Raw genomic sequence first — 24,104 nt, 5'->3', positions numbered from 1 at the left:
CGATCCATTCATTTGCTTCCAGGCTGCGTACAAAACCCAGCTATCGGGGGAAGGGAGAGTGTTTTTTTTCCGCCCACACCTCACGTGATTGGCCAAGGAAAAAAAAGCAAAGAACGGAACGAAACAGGACGTGGTTCACCAAAGGATATACAGAAAGGGACATTCGAATTAATTATATCTTTTTTCATGCAGTCCTAGACTCAAAAAGATACGGATGCGTCCGAATGGGAAGACATCCATTCCCTCCCCTCCCCTCTTCCCCTTGAGACCCTACCCTCCAATCTTGGGGGATCGCCACTCCGAGATCCCGCGCGCCTCTCTCTCACTCCCTCATCCCGAGGTCGGCCAGGCCTCGGCCCGAGTGGCAATTAAGCCGAGGGGCGAGGATGAGACGTCATTCGCCGATAAGAGGACAACACACACGCACCTGCGTCCTCTCACCATACTCCGCCGGGCTAGCCGCAGCGGTCAACAAAGGGTTCGCGGCGGAGCGAATGGGGGGGACCTGGGTGAGATGCTGGATGAGATGCTTGTTGGGTTAGGCGGTGGCAGGGGGGTCGGGAGTGGGATCGTGGGATGGTCGCTGAAAGGGTTTTAAACACTCGTTACCGTATTTTAATTGATTCTTATCTCACCCATTGGGAATTGGCATTTTGGTTTCGCTAACCAATTGGAATCGTACCCACTCGAATAGGGAGCGGTTGGAAGTGTTACTGAATGAACCGGAGAGCATATGGCCGTAAAAGTTTGGAAATCGATAATTAATTATTCCCAAACGGCGATCTCTTTGAGCGTTTTCGTTCTTTGAGCAATGAACTGTCGTAATGTATAATTTCTAGCTTCTCATCCTTTCTTTGGTGCCAATAGAAGCGATGTAGACCGCAAATAATATGGTGTGAATTTTAAAACAAGTTAAGAAAAATAAAACCTGGTTGTTATGGGGAAGGGATTGGATCGTTTCACATTTCAGAATCAATTCAAAAAGCGTTCGACGACGATCATGCAACTTTATGATTCCATCCTTTGAAACCAATTTAAATTAAGGCCCAGGAGTCTACATAGAATAACTATATGTGCATAAATACACAAAATACTATGACTTTATTGAAGGGACCCTTCATAACAAGATTGCATTAAGTATAAAGTTAGAAATGAGGGAGTAAAAATGAGCATCTTAGTTAATTAAAAGAAAAAAATGAAATTATAATAGTGTATAATCGTTCATGATTATTAGGTATACATTATAATATTATAAGTATGTGTATATTTATTTCATTTTATATTAATATATAATATAACTAAATGTAGTAATTGCATAAATGGAGGAAATCGTCCGATTAAGAGTTTAAAAAAATGTGGAAGTGCCATTATTTGAATGTGATATTAAGGTATACATGTATGTAGTTTTAAGAGAATAGAGAGAAATTTAGAAAGAAAAATCCATTTGCGGAGAGTCAGGTATGGCTTGGAAAAGCTATAAGAGGACATAGCAAATACTAAGTAGCTAAAATGTTGACACATTTTCATCTTTCAGGATAATGCACCTCATTGAGAGTTATTTCAAGTAGATTATGCATGTTCGAACATTGGATTTAGGGGATAATGAAGATATTGAGGTCGCCGAAGATTAAAGCATATTGAGGTGTTTTCATGTGGACATGATGAGGGAGGAATGTGAATAAGATTATGAGTAGCAAAAAGATGAGAGGCCAAAAAATATGTTTTGAAAATTTTCGAGAAGTATAAGCGATGAGTTTTAGACGTTTCAGAATTCATTCTCGAGGAAAATATTCTAATATTCTTTAATCTTATTCTAATATTCTATTATAACACTCTTATCCAAAGTTTTCGGAAGAGTTTTGCTCTAGTAAATATAATGACTTTTACAATGATATTCATCGCCTAATTTTAGCAAAATTCCATCAGTTATCTCGGTACGAGAACACCGAAAAAACATTTCAGCAATGAAAATAGCAATTGATTGTAATTACCATTAAAAATCGTGAATCTCAGCAAGGCTCTGATAAAATACATGTAGTGTTGTATTATTCAGATGTCGATATGGTGGCTTTGGTGGCCTTAATATTAAATTTGTTTTATTACTTACCTACTGAGCGGTCACAAACATAAGCCTAGTTCTCTCGCAGAAAAAAATGTTCCGAGGTCAAGTATTTTATTTCATCCATCGTAAGAAAGAAAAATAACTAGTTCGATGTATCCATGAGAAACATTCAGCAAACCGGAGAAGAAAATTTAATTTATACCCTTTTTGGGCACACACTGGCGAAACGAATTACTCAGATTAAGAAGTTCTGTAGTGTATTTTTTCCTCAGTATAATGGATTTTTTTATGAGAGTAACATTTGTGGTAGGTTTTGGTGCTAACTACCGCTATACCTTCAAGCGTTACCTTACATGAAAACCTGATATTCTTTTCCTCCCATACCTCTGTTGCATGAAATCCTCCTCTCGGTCACACATTCTTCAACGCTCTTTCGCCATTAGAAACGCTATGCCACCACTTTATGACTCTTTTGGATTTCTCTTTCTCCTCTCCTACTTTGCCTAGTACTTCTTCGTTCGATTTATATTCCGTCCATTTTACATTCTTCATACTTCTCCATACTCACATCTCAAAAGCCTCCGATCTGCGCTTATCCTCCTGGGACACTAAGAAAAGATTTCGATTCGTCCCAGGATGCTAAGTAATACTGACACGCTGGAGCGTTAATGACTCGCCAGATAATCCAGCTCGCGTAACATCCATGCGTTCCATCAATTGCAGGAAGATGTCTTCCAAAAGGAAGTCACCCCCAACCAAACTGTCCGACGGCGTGGCCACGGCGAGCACGGACTTCTCGACCCCCTCTCGCGGGAGCACCTCCTCGCCCCGGTCGGGGACGGACTACTCCGGAGACTCACCTTACCACGACGGCCTCCGGGACGCCGGCCAGCACATCCCCAAGCTTCCCTCGGTGGAGGAGGAGGAGGACGGGATGGGGGGCGGTGTGGAGGAGGCCGAGGAAGGGGTGGAGGGAGGTGAGGAAGGGAGCGAGGAGGTGGAGAAGGGCAGGGCGCGGAGGAGGTCCGAGGAGGCGAGGGGTCCCGTCCCTAGGGGGTCGGAGGCCCCCGGGGTTGCCTTCTACAAATTCTCCCCGCGGTCCTCGGAGGAGGAGGAGGACGATGAAGACGAAGAGGAGGAAGAGGAGGAGGGTGAGGAGGAGGCGGCGGTGGCGGGGGAGGAGGGCGCGAGGGGCCGGGACGAGGACGAGGAGCCCCTGGAGGAGGGGGAGGAGGAGCTGGAGGAAGAGGAGGAGGAGGGCGAGGAAGACGGTTCCTCCCCACCCAGCAAGAAGAAGCAGAGGTTACGGAGGGGCGTGGCCGGGGATGAGGAGGAGGCCCTGGTGCCGGCCCTATCCGCGGTCCACCTCCAGCAGCAGCAGATGCTGCAGCTCATGGAGCGGAGGATGGGTCTTCAGGATGGGGTGCCGGGGAGGAAGGGCGCCTCGTCCTCCGTCTCTTTGGACGAGGTCCCCGCCAAAGTGGGACCTGGCGGCAACCACCTCAACCACCAAAGGCATTCCCCGGGGGGCGGCGGCGGAGTCAGCGGGGGCACGGGGGCCCACCCAAAGCGCACCATGGACGACGTTCTGAAGCGGTTGACGTCCAAGATGAACAGCTCGAGCCTCGCGGAGGAGTTGAAGCGGTCTTCGCCCTCTCCGCGGCCGGCACACAAGGCCAGGTGGGTGGATTAATGCCTTTGCCTTTTCGGCCTTTTTGAATCTGCGTCTCGCTGGTGTCCATTGCTCCATCGCGGCAAGGGTTTTTTGAGCATTGGCCTGCTTAGTTTATTTCGAAAAGTCAAATTCAACCACCCGAGGGTTAATGCTGACAGACAAGGAGATAACTGTTAACGGGCTTCGCCGTAAGACATGTCAAATTCACGCATTAAGCTTAGGGTGACTTATTAATTTCACCACATTGTTATAAAAATTATCTTTTTTAATCTCCTCAACAGTTTCCTTTCCCCTTCATGAGCGATTTATCCTGCTAGGTTACCATCGAATGCATTCACCAGTGTGATATAATTGCACGCATATGCCTGTTGATACCCCAAACTGCAAAATCGGTTGTGCCACAGAATGAATGTGGTTGAATACTACAGTTTTTTTTTATTTTCCCCCTGTGCAGATTCCATTTTACCCTTATGCAGACCAAATTCCACTAGAAACATACGAAAACTTTTATTTAGATCTTTCATGCTACCACTATTCTGTTCCCCTAGAAGTTCCAAGAACCAGAGATATCACCCCAAAATATTTATGTAGGACTGAGGAAAGTCGTCACCCAGTATTTTTAATCAGGGCCCTCTGTTCAGTATCTAAACTGATTATTTATAGCAAACACTGCGCCGTCGCGTCATTGTTTAATTTGAAATGGAAATTTAATTGATTCTGGGAAGCATAAAAGATACGCATTTTCCTGTATTTTAGGAAAATAGCTGGCAAGAAACGTGTGCCTCACCGATAAAAGCATAAGTATCACCAATCATCAGAAGCCAGTCGTCTCTAGTCACTGTTTTAAATTTGATTTAAAATAAGATCGTTATAGATTCACCCTGCGCTATTCCAAATTGTGTAATTGGTTAGATTATCCAGAGATGGAGACATGATGTTCTGCTCTCTTTGGATTAGGAAATAAATGCTATTGTCTTCCTCCTGGAAATTTGTCTTTGTGAGCACAGGGATTGCCGTTCCCAGGTACTGCTTAGTAAATATTGGCATTATTTCGTTAAATGAGTTCAAAATTACTCTATATTACTATTTACGTTAAATAATGACCCAAAGGACATAATGATTAAAAAATGATTTGACGTAAAATAGAATCACGACTAATGGAATTTCCACACCTTGTATTTACGATGACATTGAATTCTCAACTGCAGAAATATGTTCTAATAAGACGATACGTCTTCGTTTATCTTTGAATTATTTCCTTTACTTTGACCTTAAGTCCTTTAAGACTTTGGGATTATTTTTTCAGCCTCGTAATCTTTGCTTTCACATTATAATAGCTGTTGCTGCCTCATAAGTAAAACATCAATTTGCTTACCGTATTGCCGCGATAGGCATAAAAATGAAAGATCTCCTTCGATATTTTCATGACTCTTTTCAAATAATTAAAAACTTTTCCGTGACGAAACTATTCCTACTGTGGCATTCGTATCCAAGAAGCAACAGTTAAGTAAGAAAATAGTCTTTGCTCTGTACGATAGAGATAATGAAAGGTCATAGTTAGGAAATAATGACATATTGATTGTATGGCGCTATTCTCGTTCTAAGCTCTCCTTCAAAGTTATGACCTTAGCAACTGTCTTATTTAGCTGTGCTCAGCAACATCACAGAACACGCTTCCTGAATATCCCTCATTTCCAGGTAATTGCTCCGCAACAGGCATTAATATCTGTTTCTGTTTACAATCATCCTTAAAAAATCTTTGGCTACTCTCTTCCGAATGCAGAATGGATTTAAGAGTATTCCTATTATTATATGGGTCCATTATATTTTGATAACCATCTCTTTCCCGTTCATCATCTTTGATTTTTGAAAATGCATCAATGTCAAAGTGTAAAAATTGCACCTACCGGGCGTCTTATCTGGATACCTCGAATACCGTCTGTTTCCTTCAGCCAATTAATCTACCGAAAGCCCCTAGATATTTACATTGTATGAGGGCGCCTTGGTTGCTTAATTGGCTCAATAATTTTTCCGGATATAGAGGCATCCGGATTCGAAACCCAGTCAAGGCGATTTATTGAAAGTGCTGCATTTTAATGCGCATTCCTCCATAAAATTTCCTTTCGTGGCGTCCTCCGCAGTTCTTTGAATTAATCATTGATGATAATTTGTTGCCCTATGGTACGTTACATGCGGTACAGCAGCTGGGCGTAAGAACGTTGAAATTAGAATTTTTCGAAGAATATTACTTAAGTTAATGATCCCATTCCTCGAAGCTAATATATTGATTCTTTTACGGTTGATGGCATTCTGTTTTCCAAGCTCTTTATATTTCTTACGCATAATTCCAGTAAATAATTATGAAAGCGTAACCACAAATCATTTTAATCCGCGTTTATTTTATACATCATTGACATCAGCGCCTTTGACGCAACTTTTCTGCTCAAAATCTATTTCATTCTCGCGATACGTGTAGATACATACATGCAATGATAAATGCTTACATAGATGCATACATGCATAGATACATACATACATACATACAATGGTCAAAGTAGTATTTTTTCCTTAATTTTCAAAGGTACAAATTGATTAATGAATTTTTATTTAGTAAGTACGTTCTCATCCTCTTTGAGTTGACGCATAATCCTTTTACTACAAGGTAGTAATGCGTTTCAACCCGTATTGCCAAGCTCACACCATCGAGGTTTCATAGATGAGAGCCTAAATGGTTAGTGGTTAATGAGTGCTCGTTAAGTGGTCCTAATTGGAGGAAAGGATACTGAAGGAAGTTTTCACCTTCATTGAGTGTGGTTAGTTCATCATCGTGACAGTGCTGACAAGTTATATATGGTCGTAATACGCACGACCTGTGCCTTATCGTGTTTATTGGAATTGACGTAATATCGTGCGAGTGACGGTTGACAGTCGATTTCAATCTCTTAATTTTTCCGCAAGTGTGCGAGCACAAAGTTCGTCCAATACCCCACGCATTGTTGTTTCTCACCAAGTCAGCGAGAACTCTCGCGCCGTTTGAATGCACGACGTAAGCGATGTGATTGCGAAATTATATGCCATTATTTTTCTCAAAAGATAAAATACATATTTTCATTTGAACGAACTTTTGCAAAGTCTGACTCGGAAATGACTGCCAACAAAATATTTCATTCGAGTTTTCCTCAATCCTGGTCAAAACCTATTTCAACATATATATAACTTATTTTCGCGAAATAAGCGAGAATATCATCGCGGAAATTAACTAATTCTTGAGAAATCTTTGGTATAAATTAATCGGGACATCTCAAGAAACTTTGGTAAAATTCAGAGAATGTAAAATTGACAGGAAGACGCCATTTTCAACTGTAGAAGGAATAATTCTTAATTGTAATCATTGATATTTCAATTAAATATTTTGTTGATGAATATTTAATTTGACTAATTTTGAATTCATAGAGACATCACCTGATATTTTAAATGGAAACTTATCATTCGAAAAATATCTGAATTAACAGTTGACGAATACAATCGCTAGCGGGCTAGAACCATTCATCAGAAGAAATAAGATTTTAGCTCGAAAAAATTAAGTATGGGCGATTTTCATAGCCACGTACCACAATACCTGGGCAATCCGGGTTTCCTTCCACCTTTTTTTTGGAATAAGTCTCCCCGAAATAATTTTACAAGTTTTCTCCCCTCTTTTTGAGGCGTGATTATTTGCTAGGTTCGAGATCTTATTTCCATAGTGCTGATGATTATTTAACCATTTTGCCATGGCGCGTACCACTGAATCGAGAATTACCGAAGAAAATATTAAATAAAATTGTGAAGTATTATAAGATCTGCTGCACGGGTGACAAATTAATGTTCTTTTCTCCACATTCAACCTCAAACGCGGAGCATCGATAATTTTCACGCATTGAGAGTGTGGAGTGAGTAGATGCAAGTATGGAGGAGTAATGAATCAAACAATTTTAAGCAGTTGTCCAAAGAGTGCGCCGGCATCAAATGGTGTTATTTGGCGTGTGACCAGCTGACTCAAATGCCTGGCGTTCTCGTAGTGAAGTGGTTTCATCTGTCGGTGAATTTTGACAAGATCCCAGGAAGTGTTTATACTGTTTCCTTTGGCAATGGCAGGATTTACTCAAACTACTCCGTGGGTGATGCTATGGCATGGCTTCTCCAGAATATTATATTGCCTCTCAAATCTAGCTTTTTCGCTTGTCTGGTACCAGAGTTCAGAATCAATCGTATCATTCTCAGAGTGTACGTAATAGCATATTATCTCAGCTTAATTCGGTTTAATTTATGGTACTGCGTTATTGCAAGTTCAAAGATGGCTATTATTATAAGTACAACTCGTTTTATCCTACCCCCTAAGCCAAAGACGTTTCAAACCATAGCCACCATTCAAATACCTCCTAATCAAATAGCTCATTTGAATTCAAATTTTAATCAATGTCCGTGTGCATAAGTTATACTTCGAATGTCACAGTCAGTTATTCTACCAGATAGGTCATAATAGTGCAGTCATTTTTTGTCAAGAATGTCCTTCCCATTTTTAAAGCGTATGCGTAAACATCTGCGGGGAGTTATGAAATACTATATATGTTTATACTATATATGCTATATGTTTAAGTTATTTTTGTTCCTGCAGAAAGAATGCTGGTAGTGTGGAGTACATTAGGAAAGCAATGAATATCTTGAAAGAAAGAATGTTGCGGCATCTCCCGCAGTTTCTTTGGAAGAAAGAATGGTGTTTTGAAAGAGTACAAATCCCCTCGCTATTGAATTTAAATCAATTTTTGGTACATCAGGATAACTACAGTGGTATAAATGTCGAATAAATGCGGTGGCCTTGGTGTACTTGAGCGTTTGAGGTATATACATATGCAGGTATATATACATATATATATCAGAGATACTGTACCTCACTGTATCTCTGATATATATATATATATATATATATATATATATATATATATATATATATATATATATATATCAGAGATACAGTGAGGAATTCGTGGGTCATTGAAGAAGGTGTATTGGGAGTACGGGTAATGGATTAGCATGAAATAACCATTGGTCATATCAAAAGAATCGATTAGGCTTCAATAACCAATTACACGTAGATCTATGAGTGAAAAAGGATGTTGATAGGAGGGGATAGACCGAGAAAGTAATGGGTAAATGTGGTGAGAGAGACTCTCTCAAGACGAGGAATATTAGAGGTCTCAAGAAGAGAAGAGCTTGCTTGATACAGTGCCTGAACGTGGCGTTAACGAAATACAAATGAAAGGAGAGGGCAGTATAGAGGAAATTAGTAAAAGCGAGTTACTCCCCTAAGTTAATTTAAATACAGTTTTTTCTTGACTTCGCCTACTTTGGAAGGGAACGGCGTGATGGATGTGTGAGTAAGATTTTCCTTCGCCGTACGAGGATGTCAGTTACATTTGTCAAGATTTAACACATCCTGCATACTCTTTACTGAACACGTTCGGTGTTTGATCTGCATTTGGAAATTATAAATGTGTCTACCCTTCATGAATCTGCATTCAGGCCCAGGATGGTTTTATGACATTGAATTTTAAGGTATCGTTATAAAAACATTATTTTCCAGATACCATATTCTCTCTTTGCTTAAATATGTATTTCAATTTGTATCGTTATAAGTTTCCATTTATCATTTCATGTTTTCCTAAGCGTAAAATTATTCCTTTGAGCTTATAAAGATTTAATTTTTAGCAAGTAACGAATTATTTTATTTTCACAAAAGAATTTTTTTAGTACACTGTTTCAACGATATCATGATGTAGAATGCAGTTTTAATACTCTGAAAAATACCTTCATGTTAGCTAATTAACTGAGGAATATTAATTAGCAGTTTTTGAAATTAAAATTAAATGATTAATATATCAAATAGATGAAATTAAATCATATATATTGGCCATTTATGCATTAAAAATATTGTAATTTTAATCTAACAGAATACCTTGGGATATTTACTATGAGAGGATTAATACAAAATAGTTCGAAATTTGATCGTTGGGGTGAAATGGCGAAAACAGTCGAGGCATAATCAGGTAGTCTTTAATTATAGTAGAGGACTGTAATATGTAAATTTAATGGTATTTTCAGATGTTTAGCTTTCATTATACGCGCAAACGAGTATCCCCATGGTTCACACACCCTTAATCAATTGTCTCAATCAAGAACATTAAGAATCCAACATATATCGGCAATTTTTCATGTATTCCTTTGAACTTGTATTGACCAGTGATTTCTGAACTAATATTTGTGAATTCATAGATGTAGTTTCTGTTAAAAATCAATTAATGATATCAATCCGTGCATACCTCAAAGTAAAAATTCACGATATCGCGATAATCCGAAGCACCATACACCCAATCACGATTTAGCATGACAGCCGTTATCCCATGCGTGAAAATCTCATCGTTTTCTATAAAGTTAATACAATGACAACTCAGATCTCAAGTGTGGATTTGGTAGACGAAAATTTTCACCTAAAAGATTACATCACATGATTCCTATAAAATTCTTGAGCTGTGAATATAATTGGCTGTCCTAATTAGCTACAGCTGTAAAAGAACAAGAGGACAATGGGGAACTTTTTTTCACATTTTTTCGAATTCTTGTCGCAATCCTTTGAAGATAGAGGTAACTGCAACACACTATATCGAAACTTCCTGCTTGGTGACCCGATGGGGTGACCAATGAAGGTCGCGGCTTTGAATCCCGCGCGACGAAGTCCATGCATTCCGTGTATCGAAATTGCACTCGGAGAATTTGAGATCACATTTTCGTGATGTTTGACAGGGATTATGTTGTTTATGGTTAGAATATTAATAGAACCGATGCTCACCAGTGCGTCTCTCTTCATCACAGTGGCATCTCTCGCGGCTCGACCTACCCGCCGTCTCTCCAGCACTCGACCCCTCCCCCCGAGGAGAGTGCGGCCAAGGGTGGAGTGTCGGGCCCGGCGGCGATCGGCGGCTCCAGCGGAGGGGGTCCGGCGGAGGGCGAAGGCTCTTCGGCGGCGGCGGAAGGTCCGGCCACGTCGGCGGGAACTACGGAAGGGGGTGCCGCGCCCGCTTCTTCACTGCAAGAAGCCCTGCAAGGCGACAGCTTCACGGAGAAGGAGCGCCGTCTCTCCGAGATGATACTGCAGCTGCAGCTGGTGAGGGAGCAGCTACTGGCGCAACAGGAGCAGCAAAGCAAGGTAGGGCAACAACGCTTATGACCTTCCATCAACGGTTTGGGGTCCCTTTGGGACTTAGTCTAGGGCATTCCCAGTGGTAAAATAAAATGATATTCTTTCTAATACAAAGTTCGTGAAAACAGTTTTGAAAAAATTTGTCTGATTCCTGTGAGCGTTTAGCAAGAAATAAATGTTTGAGAATGCCTCTTATCGAATTACGAGCAGGTTGAACCCTCTCAGATTTCCATTTTTAGTTTAGAAATAATTGTATTTTGTCATCGCCAAAAATATTTTGCATAGCTTTTCATATTTGAAACATGACGAATTGGTTTGATTATGAATCTAATCAAATCATTTGACACTGGAAACCTCTACCATATCTTAGAACTATATTATTCGTAAATTCATCGTATTAATGAATAAAATTATCAAAGTAGGGAATGTTCACATTAAATAAAATTAAATATTAAAATCGTTGGAAATTACTCTCACACCAGCTCTCCAGATTGAACAAGAGGGTAGAAGAAAGTGCGCACAATTTACCGATACGTAAACTAATCATAAATGGCGTAAGTAGCGCCATGGCTTTTCTCCTTTTGCAAAAAATTCATTCCGACGGTTACGCAAGATTTTATTTTAAGAGTTGGGGCAATGAGGTAAGTTTTAATTGTATAGGATCTCGATGATAGTTAAACTATTTTCCTATCGTACGATTTGCTAAGATATTCATCGCAAATCTCTTTTTCAGGAACTCTCTATTCGTCGTCCACATTTAGCGTTCTTATTTTCAAATTTAATCGTGTCTTGGATAAAAACGTACTTTATTCATCTTCATAAAGACTCGAAGAACTCCAATTCAAATAGTTTCTCTTTGTCTCACGAGGATGACGTTTCAATCCGTCACAAACTTTGAGTTGCATACTTGAAAGGTTAACGAGGAAGTCTTTAACGTCGTCCATTCGGAATTGGAATGTCGGGGAACAAGCTGGCGAAGGCCGCGGAGCTTGGAAATGAGTAATTCTCTTCTTCAATCTAGGAAACTGATCTATATCATACGGATGGGAATGTAATATGTTTAAATAATCAACCGATCTAAATTAGTAATTCGGATCATTCTTTTGAAGCACTTTCAAATAGTGAGGATTGCTTTGAAGCCCGATCTTCACTTCCAGTTACACAAGATGAATTCTTCCTTAGGCCAAACAAACACCGTCGACCCCGTGTTTTTTCTCCCTAATTCAATGTCTCCAAAGTCATGCTAAATAACGAAAGATCGCCTTTCCTCCCCATCCCTCCCGTCCTCTCCCCGCCTACCCCATCACGTCCCCCACCTCCTCTCACTGCTACCTCTTCATTATTCCTTGAGGAAGTAAAAAAAAATGAGGAGTTGGCGTGGGGAGGACACATCCCGTCTACCCCGACCCTCTCTCCTCCTCCCGTCATTCCTTACTTGTTTGTCCAATATAAAAAAACGGAGAAGCTCCTCCAAGTAATCCAAGATCCGAAAGAACCCATTTCTCAAAAAACGAAATCCCATTTCAGGCAGACTCCGTTGTATTTTTTTTCTTATCCTTTAATTTTCTCCCCGTGTTTCGAAATTAATGTCATTCTCTTTAGCTCGTCGCGCGTGGATATGCATTAGGCATCGATTTGTTACTCGCATCCACTTATACCTTGGTAATGAGCATCCATTGAATAATTCAACCCCGCTCTTTAAGAGATTGTGTACCTAGTGTGGATCTTTTATAAAAAAAATAAGTGGAGGGAGATCGAGAGGGGAGTGGAGAGGGAATTTGGTGGGGGGAGGTGAGAGCTTGAGGGGAATGGGTTTGGGAAGGACCGATAGGGAGCGGAAACGTAGTGGGGGGGGACGAGGGGACTTAGGGTCGGTCGCCCAGGGGTTTGAAAGAAGCATATAGCGGAAGGTGCCCATCTCCCCTCCTCCAACCACTCTCCCCCATACCCCTTCGCCGTGGAGATAAGGGCGGGGGATTGGGGAGGGGTGACTCTGGGAAAATGCCGGGAAGAAGGATGGGGGACTCGGAATGATGAAGAATTCCGGTCCATTTTAATGTAGGGATTCTTTTGCTTCATTTTTTTTCACCCTCCCGCCTCTTGCTTCTACTCATGCCCAGACCGCCCACCTCCTCCGCCGAATCCTCCATCTTTTGGTCCAAACGTCGCTTTCCTCGGCTTTCCCCTCGCCCTCTCAACTTCTGGAATCCCCAATAAATGTAGCGTGGCGCACCCACGCGTGCAAGAAGGGAGGCATCTTCTCCGTTGCTCGCGACCTCCACGCGCGGGGGACACTCCATCGCGGAGAATCTTTGCTCTCTTTCTCCACGAAGATCAGAATTTCTCGAGGGACACTCAGTCGCTTTCTGTGGAAGAATGCCATCTCTCGTGCATTGGATCAATAGGATTTCGTCGTTGTAAGTCCAAAGAGTATTGTTTTTGATGATTTGTCTGTATATATTTTTTGACGATATTTTCTCCCCTCTCCGGACGATTATTCTTTACTGAATATCAGTATCAATCATTCTACAATGACCTGTCGAAACGATACATTATGATCAAACTCTTTAGCTGTGCATTCGCGCGTTGTCCGGAAATGTGTCAATCCATAGTTATCAATCATAGGTAGTTATCAATGACGTAAGTTCAGTCAATTATTCTCGGTATTTTTTTTACCGGATGTCATATTAATATGTATTTAATCACTTAGACCTACTTTTAAGACTTCATCATGTGCGTGTTTATTGATTAAATTCACAACTATAAGCCAAATGTGCGGTGGTAAATAATAGAGAATAAGATTTGTAAAAAAAATTTTATACGTAATAGATAACATATCTAATAGGAGTTAAGAATTGCTAAAATTGGCAGTTTATCATCTCTTTGTGGAAAAAATATTTCAGAAATTTAAACAATTTCATGTGCAAGAAATTAGTCGATCAATAATTGCGTCAGCAATACTATAAATTTATAAATAGTGTGTATCTGCGTGTGTAATAGGATTTTTATGAGGAAATAGACCGAACAAAATTGGGTAAATCTATTTATAGTCTATAATCTAGACACCAGTTTTTGAATTGTATATTTAAAGAAAGAGAAATGGGATAAGGTGAATGCTCTATTGAGGAGTTTTATCTACTTACCAGTTATTTCTAGAGAGTACGTCCATATTAAAAATTATTACAGGAATGAAATACATTTCAAATTACTATTATCGTAACTCTGCTGATTGTTTTCGTTTTTTATTTAGTTACTAAATATAGAACAATAATTTACACACATTCCAAAACCCGTAGGTTTTCAAAGGAGAGGAAGACTTTAAAATATGTGTTATGAGTTGTTGAAAGAAAGCTATTCTTTGTGATGCATAAATATCCTTTACTCAATTTTCCAGAATAAATACGTACAACATATTTTTAATGTTGGAATTCAAACTAGCAGCTAATTTTTACAAGCAGTCATCATCTGAGGCCCTAAAAATAATGGGCATAGTATATTAAATTAACTTTTAAGTATATTTTTAATCAAAATAATACTGATTAACTATTATTTTCATCCCTTAGTTGATTTCCCACCATTGATTTACACAGTTCCAATCCTAACGGTGATTTTCGCTACAAAAACTATTTCACGCCTGCGTGCAAAGGTTGCTCATTTTAAGCACTCCTAAGTTCATAGAGACTCATGGAACTCTTATCATTGGCTAAATGAGAGGCATTTGATGTAATCCATTCCATTCTTCCTTGCGGTTTGCTTTTGGAATTAATGTACATCTGTATTATTTCCTTGAAAGGATAATATAGATGGTTTAGTGGGTGTTCACAGACTGTTCCATCGATGCGGTCCCTTTATAGCGCCATTTTCTTTCTACTCCTGCCTCCTCTCCCTTCGTCATCACCACAGGGACTTAATTTCGCCCAGGAAGACTCTTTTCCTCCCTCCTCGTTATGCTTGTTTCCCTTTGTTGTCCCTCTCCCCATCCCTTCGCCTCCCATTCCGCCCTCTACCTCTCCGTCTCCACATTCTACCCTGTCCTTCCTCCCACGCAACCTCCCCCCTCCTCCACCATTTCTTTTCAACGCCTCCCCCATCCCCATCGCGCTACCTCCCCGCCCCTACCGGTCTACTACTCTCCTCCCAGAAGGCGAGTCCGCTGCCCTCACCCCGTCTTCATTTTTTTCTTCGCTTTCTTTTCCAATTTCTGTCGTCCCCTCACTTCAAAAGGCCGAGCCGGTGCGCCGCAGCATGCAGATGTCCCCTCGCAAAGACTTCGCTCCCTACCCCCACGCATCCCTCCCCCCCCCCGGTCTTTCTCCGTTACCGCCGCCCACCGCCTTTCCCCTCGGCTCTACCCCGACACCCACGCCCCCCACCGACCCATCTCCCACCTCGATCCTCCTGCCCCTCCCCCTTCTCAACCCCCTCGCCACGTATCTCCGCTCACAAAGGCCCACGTCTCCCTCCTTCATCTCCCTACCCGAGGCCATGTCCGACCCCCTCATCTCCGTCCTACTCCCGAGCCCGATTCCACCCCCCAAAAAACCGCCCTGCCACCACGGAGTTGGCCCCCTCCTCCCAGTGTCGCCCGTCTCTCCTCATCCGCGTAGCTGGGGATTCCTCGGCATGTTATGCGACGAACTCGTGGAAGCTGGTTCCGTGGTCAGCAGTAGTTGTCCCTCTGGTAACATATATAATATAACAGCTACAGTAAAAAATACGGACGATGCCGTTTAGCAATTGTTAATATTAATATTAAATGATCCCAATTTAGAACATCCCTAAGGAAAAGAAACATATTCAAGTAGTTGGGTCTCCAGGGGAGGACATTTTTTTCATGAGGGCCTTTAACCCGTATGATGCGGTCACCCCGAAAAGAGGTACATTTATCTTATCTTATAGATGATATCTCTCTTATCCTATCAAGCATGGCATTTGCCGAGTCGCGAAGTAGGTTTACTTCGAGTGGTGTTTCGACGTCGATTCTTTTCGAAGTTAACGCATGTTCCTTCACGCATTATTCTCCCCGCAGATGGTCGCCTTTGAACAAAATACTAACATTTGAGTATTTCGGTAACACACCGGTATAGAAGCTTTCTCCGAAAAGTATCCAGTCAATTATCGTAGATATATATATATATACCATATATTATATGTATGTATATATATATATATATATATATTATATATATATATAATATGTATGTATATATATATAATATATATATATTATTTATATATATATATATATTATATGTATGTATATATATAATATATATATATATATATTTATATATATATTTTATGTGGTTATGAGTATCTTATAATAATAGCGGTATACATTCTTATTAAGTTTCACGGGTCAACGGCGAAGTGCTGTGGCGTTGCCCGAATGCCAATAACGTTGAGCTCTGTGGCTAAATTAATTTTTAGAAAGACGTTTATTAAATGGAATAAATTGAGGAAGTCGCCTCTGTCTTCATTCTGCTACGCTTATTCTTGAGTATCCATCCTTTTCAGTAATGTGTTCTTTCTATTTGAAATGCAACGGACACCAATGTATTTACCAATATTTTCTATGCATATTTATATATTTTCTACTATCCCAAGAAGCTTGTAATGCTTGCATGGCACGCACTACGAAATTCCCTTAGTGATGCTGCGCCATCCCCAAAGAACAGAGCATTTTTTACTCCGTCCCATCTCCGGCTTTTCTTCGCCTGCCTCCCTCACCTTGGAGTCAGTTCTTTATGGTGGTGCACTCTTTCTCCTCCCAGCTTCTGACGCTTTTCTTCTGTCATTTTCTTGGCAACTAGAAAAGAAGGTTTTAACGGTACAAACGATAAATAACGAGAGTATCATATTATAAAATTATGGGAAAAACTTACCGAAGGGTCCGGACCTCCAAATAAGCATGCTAAATCGGCTTCTTCTACAACTTACGGGGATGAATCAGTAAAGCGCATTTACGGTGGAGAAACTGTTTAATTTTTTTTAAGATTTAAACTAGATGAAAATATTAAATGGTTTCCCGATTAAGTTCTTAATTTTAATTTGAGGTGCTCAAATCATTGTTTTGGATGTCGATTTATCTAGTTTTTGTTATTTCCAGTCATAGTTTTCTAGTTAAGATTTAAGCTACCCTCGAGAAATCTTTCAAATGTTTTAGTCGGTGCTAACTAAAGTAGCTGAAGATCAAAGCAAGAAATAACAAGTTCAGCAAAAAATCAGACAGGACTCAATTTATTAAGATTCTCAACAATATTTTATTTCTATTTTGAGTGCATTCAAACTTTTATCACATTAACGTTTGCACATTTCTTTAACGTCAGGATTTCCTCAGACCCGAATGAAGAAAACAGACCTCATGCATTACAGATTTGAATTTGCTTTTTTGATGAAGAAAAAAATTCCTTCGCGAGTGCAAAGGGATTACAACTCATCTCCTTCCTACCTGCGACCTTAGATATATGTGTACTTAAATCTTTGAATGCCCTCCCTTACTTTGGCTTGTCTTAAGGGGGAAACCTCGAGCGATACGAGTTTCCTTCCAAGTTACGGCCATAAGCTGGCCAACAATGAATATGAATGAGGTGCTTCAGAGGCTCCACCTCGCTCCTGTGTTTGCCTTCTCCATTTTCTGGTAGCAAAATGGAACGGAGAAATTAAAATAGATTATTTATCGTCCGAGTTCTTAGGAAGACTGTAAAAGAACTTATCAAACGTTGAATTCTCCGTCTTTCCAAGTCTAAATTTGCATAAAAGGAAAACTTAGTTCGCTGTGCTCTCCATGTACTTTCCTCTCCTCCTTCTTCGTGATCCCTAACAGTTCCCGGATCCATAAATTATCGTTTCATAGTGACTGTATGTAATTGATTTGTTTTCTTCATAATGCTATTGGGGTAGTCGATACATCTCTGTAGTCTGTACATCTACACAATACTCGGCAAGCCGCCACTAGGACTTGAGGCTGGGGTTGGTAGGACCCCAACCAAACCTGCGCAATTGTAGTTGTTTCATACATTTGAATATATAGAAGCTCGTCTACAAAAACACTCTGACATAAAGACACGTGCATGCTGCATTAAATAATATCCTGCATGATTAAATGCTTGTTTATGGGTAAATATATTCGGGTGATTGGGTTCGTGTTTGTTATGATTTCGCATTTTGCTATTACTGTGGATACATCATTGATATATATTCGGAAAAAATGAAGAGCACATATAATTTTACGGAAGGCTTGGCTACCGTGTAGTTAGTAAAAGCTTCATTTCCAATCGCAAAATTCCGTCACGTAGGTTGTTTGGGTGATAACAGTTTCGCCCCCAGTCCTTGAGGCTGAGCTGTTGTCACCCCAACAACCTATGCGACCAAAATTTGAAAAGGAAAATGAAACATTTTTTTACACAATGGATAATTTATCCCTAGGAAGGTCGAGAGGAAATCTACGGTTAACTTTTCACACATGACTATTGAAAATTATACGCGCAATTTTATTTATAAAGAAGAGATATTGCTTATAATTTTCTGTGCCTATCGTGCTATAGGATAGGTTTTGAGCTGTGGATTAAAACAAGGAAAAAGGGAAAAGCTCATAGTCATAGTATGTAAAGAGTCTTTAATCAGCACTGAAATAACGCGATTTTCATACTGCTGCTGCCCAGGGAAGTCAACCTGCCACTTTAGGAACTAAAAAAGCCGTTCAAAACTTTATAAATTTTACAGCAATGAATGATATATAATTCTAATTATGACCATTTTCATTTAATAACAGTTTCTACTTAAAACTCTTGTACAATTGTCACTCCTGTAACTACAGCTGTATGAGTGAATTAGCTGGATTTACTAGTATCTTGTATCTTTGGTGTAAATTATTTTCAGGCTGTGATGGAGCTTGAAGAAGGAATTTTGCTGTTTTCATTGTGAATCCGAGTAGATCATAAACCTACGTGGCTTCTAACGTTTTATTATGCTGAGCAGTCAATGTTAACGGAAGTGACCATTTGCATTGTGTTGTAAGTAAGACATTTCGTGACCTTTTCACGACTCCCAATTAATTAATGTCACTATTGACATGCATAAATTGGATATTGCTTTGCCGTGGACATTCTACTTGCCCCAATGGTGTGGTGTCGTCACCTTAGCACCATTTCTTGCACCAATGTGAAATATCTCGTGCTCTTTGGCGGAGCTTCTATGTGTAATTTAAAAGTTTAGACTACTCCTTTCAACTGATACAACTCCTACTTTCTGTTTATGAAAACTCGGTTCTAATAATTTATTCTATTAATTCCCTCAAGGTATTCTTAAGGAAATGAAAAAAATCCTAGCTTCTTATTACTTTGGACTGAAGAACACGCCATGAGGAGAAGGCTCCTCGGATGAGAAGGCAGACGGGCTTCCGTAACGGTTCCTTCTTTTCAAATAACGCAAGACTCGAGAAATTGAGTAAATATATAAATGTCAGGATTGCTTTTCTCACCCAAACTCTCCTCTCTTTATACTAGCGCCATTTTTATTTGGACCTTATTTTTCTTCTGAATCATTCCGAGGCCCCTTTGCCACCCACTTTCCCTTTTCCACTTCCTCCCTCGCTTGTCATTCCCATCGGCCGCCCCTCCTGTTTTCCTTGCCAATCCACTAAATCAATCCTCATCGGCATCAGGTCATTAAAACCACAGTTTACTGAAACAAGCCTGATTGGGAATATCTAAAACTCGAATTATTGATTGCTTTTAATGTCAATTGAAGTCCGGTTAAAGAGGTATCAGTGAGTCAGATTCTGACGACCCTCTATATTTCAAACATCATTTTAACTTCATGCTTCAAAGGATTTCGAATAGTATGTTTTAGTGTGGTCATAAATCTATGACTTTCGCGAAATAATTGCGTTTGAATCAGTTTTCTCTATTCTCTCGGAGAATTCATCAGGAGTCGAAATGAGGAAATTGATGGAATGAGGGATTGAATAAAATTTTTATAAATTTAAACCATGCGTAAATTACCAATGCTTTTCTCGTATGTCATCTATATGGCAGTTGCTGGTTAGAGTTAAAGTATGTAGAGAAGTTTCACTTAACGAGCTAATGAATTTTAAAACTTAAAAGGAAAAATATCGTCATCAGTAAAAAACAGAAGTCCTCAATGCTTCATCATTGGTGTATGTTTGCAATGGAAAGGTAAATATTTTTTCTCGGTGAGGTCTCATTACGAGTTATACACTTGCGAATGGTTTACGCGGAAGTAGGTGCAAATTATTAAGTCATTTATGCCCATAACTGCCTTTAGAACTACCAGCAAAGGCTATTATTCTTGTACATTTCATGATGACTCGGACATCGAAAAATATTCAAGTCTCCATTCAAGTGTGTCAACTTTTTACTTTCTCGTTTTGATGTTCCGTTTTATGCTTTGGTTCGGATTAATTTTGTTTTCATTTAATTTCCATTTGGTCGACAATTCCTACAGTATAATTAGCCTTTTTGTACCAGAGTAGAATAAATTACCTTTGGGAATGTAACGATAATAAAAGTCAGAGCTTACGCAAGTACTATTCAACAAAACGGTCCGTTTGCCTTCCAACTTGTTTTCCATGGTAAATATGTTCATTTGGATGGAGTAAATGTGATAAATACAATGTCGAAACTTTGATGTGTAACAATTTGGGGTTTAATTTCTTTTTTCGAAACTTTAAGTGGCCATCGTACGAAATCATGGGCTTGAATAGAATTATATGAGCACACGCCATTGTTCAAACAAACGTAGCGATTCAATTAAAGCGTTTTCTTACCGAAAATTACTTTTCAAATACATCACATTTGTTGCAGAGCATTTTTATGTCGTTTCAGATCCTGAATCCCCTCTCGGATTCTTCATATCAACTACGCACCGTGCCTCCTCTCCCTTCTTCCCTCATTTTCATAATAAACCCACTCTCACTCCTCCCCGTCGCCATCTCCATTCCTCCCAATCCACTCTCAACACTGCCCGGTCTCCTCTTTCTCCTCGCCATATTTTCCCAAACCTCAAAAACCCATGGGATGACACTCGGTTTGTTTGTGCATGGATTTCCTCTCTCTCCACCCCCACTCTCGGCTCCCGTCTACCCAGACATCCCAACCCGAGCGCCCACTATCCTCCCATTCCCACCCTCCATTTTCCCCCGTACCTCCTCCCACACCCTCGAGAACCATTTATGCGTACACGCACCAGTCATTTTCACCCACCTCCTCCCTTCCTACCACATTTCACTTTCCCCGCTCCCATTCCAACTCACCCCCGTTCCAGAGCATCCGATGCGCCACCCATCTCCCGCTCCCCGGCGTCCCTCCTCTTTGCTCGCCCTCCAAACCTCCCTCTCCCTTCCTCCTCCCTCTCCCACTTCTATCGAACCTCACCCCTCCTGCATTCGCCCCTCCAACGGCCTTCGGCAAGAATTTCTTTCATTAGTCCTTTCCCATTCTCTCCTGTTTACCTTCTTTAAAAAATCACCGCCTTCCATCTCCCCTCCCCCCCCCCACTCGATCTTCCAGATTCCCTTCAGATCGACTGGCTACGCTTGGAAAGAGAAAATAATTATTCCCAGTAGTTGTACTAATTATAGAAGTCATAGTCTGCGTTCTCCCTCGCCCGAGTGAAATTCCGTGGACTCGCAGGCATGGCTCGCAGATCCACATCGGTCAATCAAAGACGAGATTTCTTCCACCCGGCATTCAATGCGATGCGGTTAAGACAATAAACGAAGGGTTAACCGAATTCCGGCTGATAAGATGAAAGTTTGTATTCGATTGTGCCCGGGGGTCTCTGAAGTTTAAGCCACGGAGAGTTCCATTCGATTGGCAAATTTTATTGAGAGTCTCTAGAGAACTTAAGGAGTGTGTACAATTTCAAGCTGCAGTAATTCAGGATTTGGATTCCACACTTCGTAGCGCATTTTGTCCAGGGAAAAATCATATTTCCTGAAGAAATCTGTTGATACGGTCAGGGAATGTTTTTTAAATACTACACCATAAAATCCGTGTTGTGGTCTTTTTTTGATTCTTACATTTATAATAAATGAGAGAATTCTTGGGACATGCATACTTAATGTCGCATCTACAAGAAAAATAAGATAATAGTATAGCGTTCAGAATCGGTCAACTCTGAAGGATATTTTTTATAACGGTGAAAACTTAAAATTAAGGCACAATTGTCTGACTGAATAAATTTACATTTAAGAACGCATGTAATTGACCTCTCATTTGTACAGCTTAAGTGGTACTATATTTGCTAATTTGCTAAGTGGTACTATATTTGCTAATATTCATATCCTAATTATGACATATCAAAGTGCACTTTCCTAATATAAACTATCCTGACCCAATGGTAGGCGGTAGAGTAGCGTCAAGGAGGCCTTAAATCCGAAGGTCTTCGTTTGAAAATCCTTGATATGTTTCCTTCTAGCGTAACAGTCGCTCGCAAGGGGATTATCCTTGTATCGTGGCAATGTATCTTCAATGTCCTGATAAAACGTTATTTATTGGGGCTGCCTTTGCGGAATTTAATGAAGTATACTCGTCAATGCATCAATTTCAGAGTGTAAAAATCATTCGCCTTGACTGGTATTCGAACCCAGATCCCTCAATATCCGGTCGAGTGCTTCAGCCAGTTAAGCTATCGGGGCGTCCTCTTAAACTCTGAAATTTTGAGTTCGAATCCCAGTCAAGGCGAATGATTTTTACACTCTGAAATTGTTGCATTGAAATGCACATTAGCGGATGACTCCGTTAAAAGTTACTGTTGCGGCATCTCCCGCAGTTTCTTTGGAAATTTGTCAAAGTATACTCTATGTATTGTGAATTGGTGTTTAGTGGTCCTTTGATAGTTCAGAAGAGCACACGGGATGGCCTATTCTTACACTTGGTTCAGTTTTTATACTTGGTTGTAATATTATTTATCACTTCCTATTATTCAGAATTCCCGTCATTTCTTCTAGTATCGCCGCACTAGAAGAGCTTTTGGATGCATTTTATGAGGCCATCGAAACTCTTGCGCCGTTGACACTAAAGAATTGAAAAAAAATAAACAAAACCGTCGGAAAATTATTAGGCCCATCCTTGACCCCCGCCGATCTCCTTCCTGCCCTACTTCCCCATCCCTCCTCCTCCATTCTGTTTCCATCTCCCGCTTCCCTCCTCACACCTCGAATCTCTCTACCCGACCGCGTCACATGCACGTAAATACCTATAGAGATATTCACGGATGCGGAAACTGCTGGGGAAATGTTAGCCGGGTGGAAGGGGGAGGAAAAGAGGGATATGTCGCGAATTACACGTTTCGTGGCTGTGCTTTTCCTGTTTCGGCATCCCGAGCACATTGATTGGCCACCGAAGAGAAAGAGAGAGAGAGAGAAGAGAGGGGGTGGGATTGTGCGCTCACGGAAGGGGTCGGCCGTGAGGTTTACGGGATGGATTTATCCAGCCAATGGCGCGGAGTATGGGGGAGGAGGGTTGAGGAGGTGGTGTGGAGGGGACAAAAAATGTTTCCGGGGGATGGGGTAGAGGGGGGGTTAGTGGGGGGGTGTTAGCGAGAGCCGCGAGGAGGGGGGAGGATGAGAGGAAGGTTGATAAGGATACGGTTTTGGAAAAGTAGCGCCCGGTTAGGGAAAGGTGGGTCGGAGGGAAGGTGGGAGGAAGAGAGACGGGGGTGTGTGTGTGTGTGTGCGTATGGGGTGGGTGTGAGCGAAAAGAGAGGAGAAAATCAACATTCCGGAACATTCGGATTTGTATCAGTAACGCTTGTATTTGTATTTTGCGAAAGTACACGCTTTTAAACGCTTCGTCTGTTTGTTCTTCCCCTTTACCAATCCCGTGAACCCGCGATGTGAATTCCCATCGTGCAAACACACTCTGTTCAGCCGTATGAGGACGGGGCGGGAGGGGAGGAAAGGGAGAAGGAGGAATGGGGTGGTGAGGGTGAGAGAGAGATGGACGGGGGAGGGCGAGGCGAGGGATTTTTCGGGGTGGCGGCTGAAAGAAAAGGGTGCGGAGGAGAGAGGACGGGTGGGATGGAGGGTAGAATGAGGGTGGGGACTGGGGGAGGGTGGAGGGAGGAAGATGGAGGCGATGGATGAGGAGGAGGGAGTGTGGTGGGGG

General features: G+C 41.0%; 1 protein-coding gene across 1 annotated transcript in view; it reads left to right on the top strand.

Moving 5' to 3' along the window:
* Positions 1-2,765: 2,765 nt before the first annotated feature.
* Positions 2,766-24,104, top strand: part of LOC139698131 (transcription factor Sox-6-like) — a 180,210-nt gene continuing 158,871 nt past the window's right edge. Inside the window, exons 1-3 of the mRNA XM_071597055.1 lie at positions 2,766-3,118; positions 3,350-3,742; positions 10,644-10,977. Coding sequence (XP_071453156.1) covers positions 2,766-3,118; positions 3,350-3,742; positions 10,644-10,977 — 1,080 coding nt within the window. The remainder of the gene's footprint in view (positions 3,119-3,349; positions 3,743-10,643; positions 10,978-24,104) is intronic.

The sequence above is a fragment of the Hetaerina americana genome, unplaced genomic scaffold, assembly GCF_022747635.1.
Source record: "Hetaerina americana unplaced genomic scaffold, ioHetAmer1.1.p SCAF_8, whole genome shotgun sequence".
Classification (NCBI taxonomy): domain Eukaryota; kingdom Metazoa; phylum Arthropoda; class Insecta; order Odonata; family Calopterygidae; genus Hetaerina; species Hetaerina americana.
This window is presented reverse-complemented; position numbering and strand designations above follow the sequence as displayed.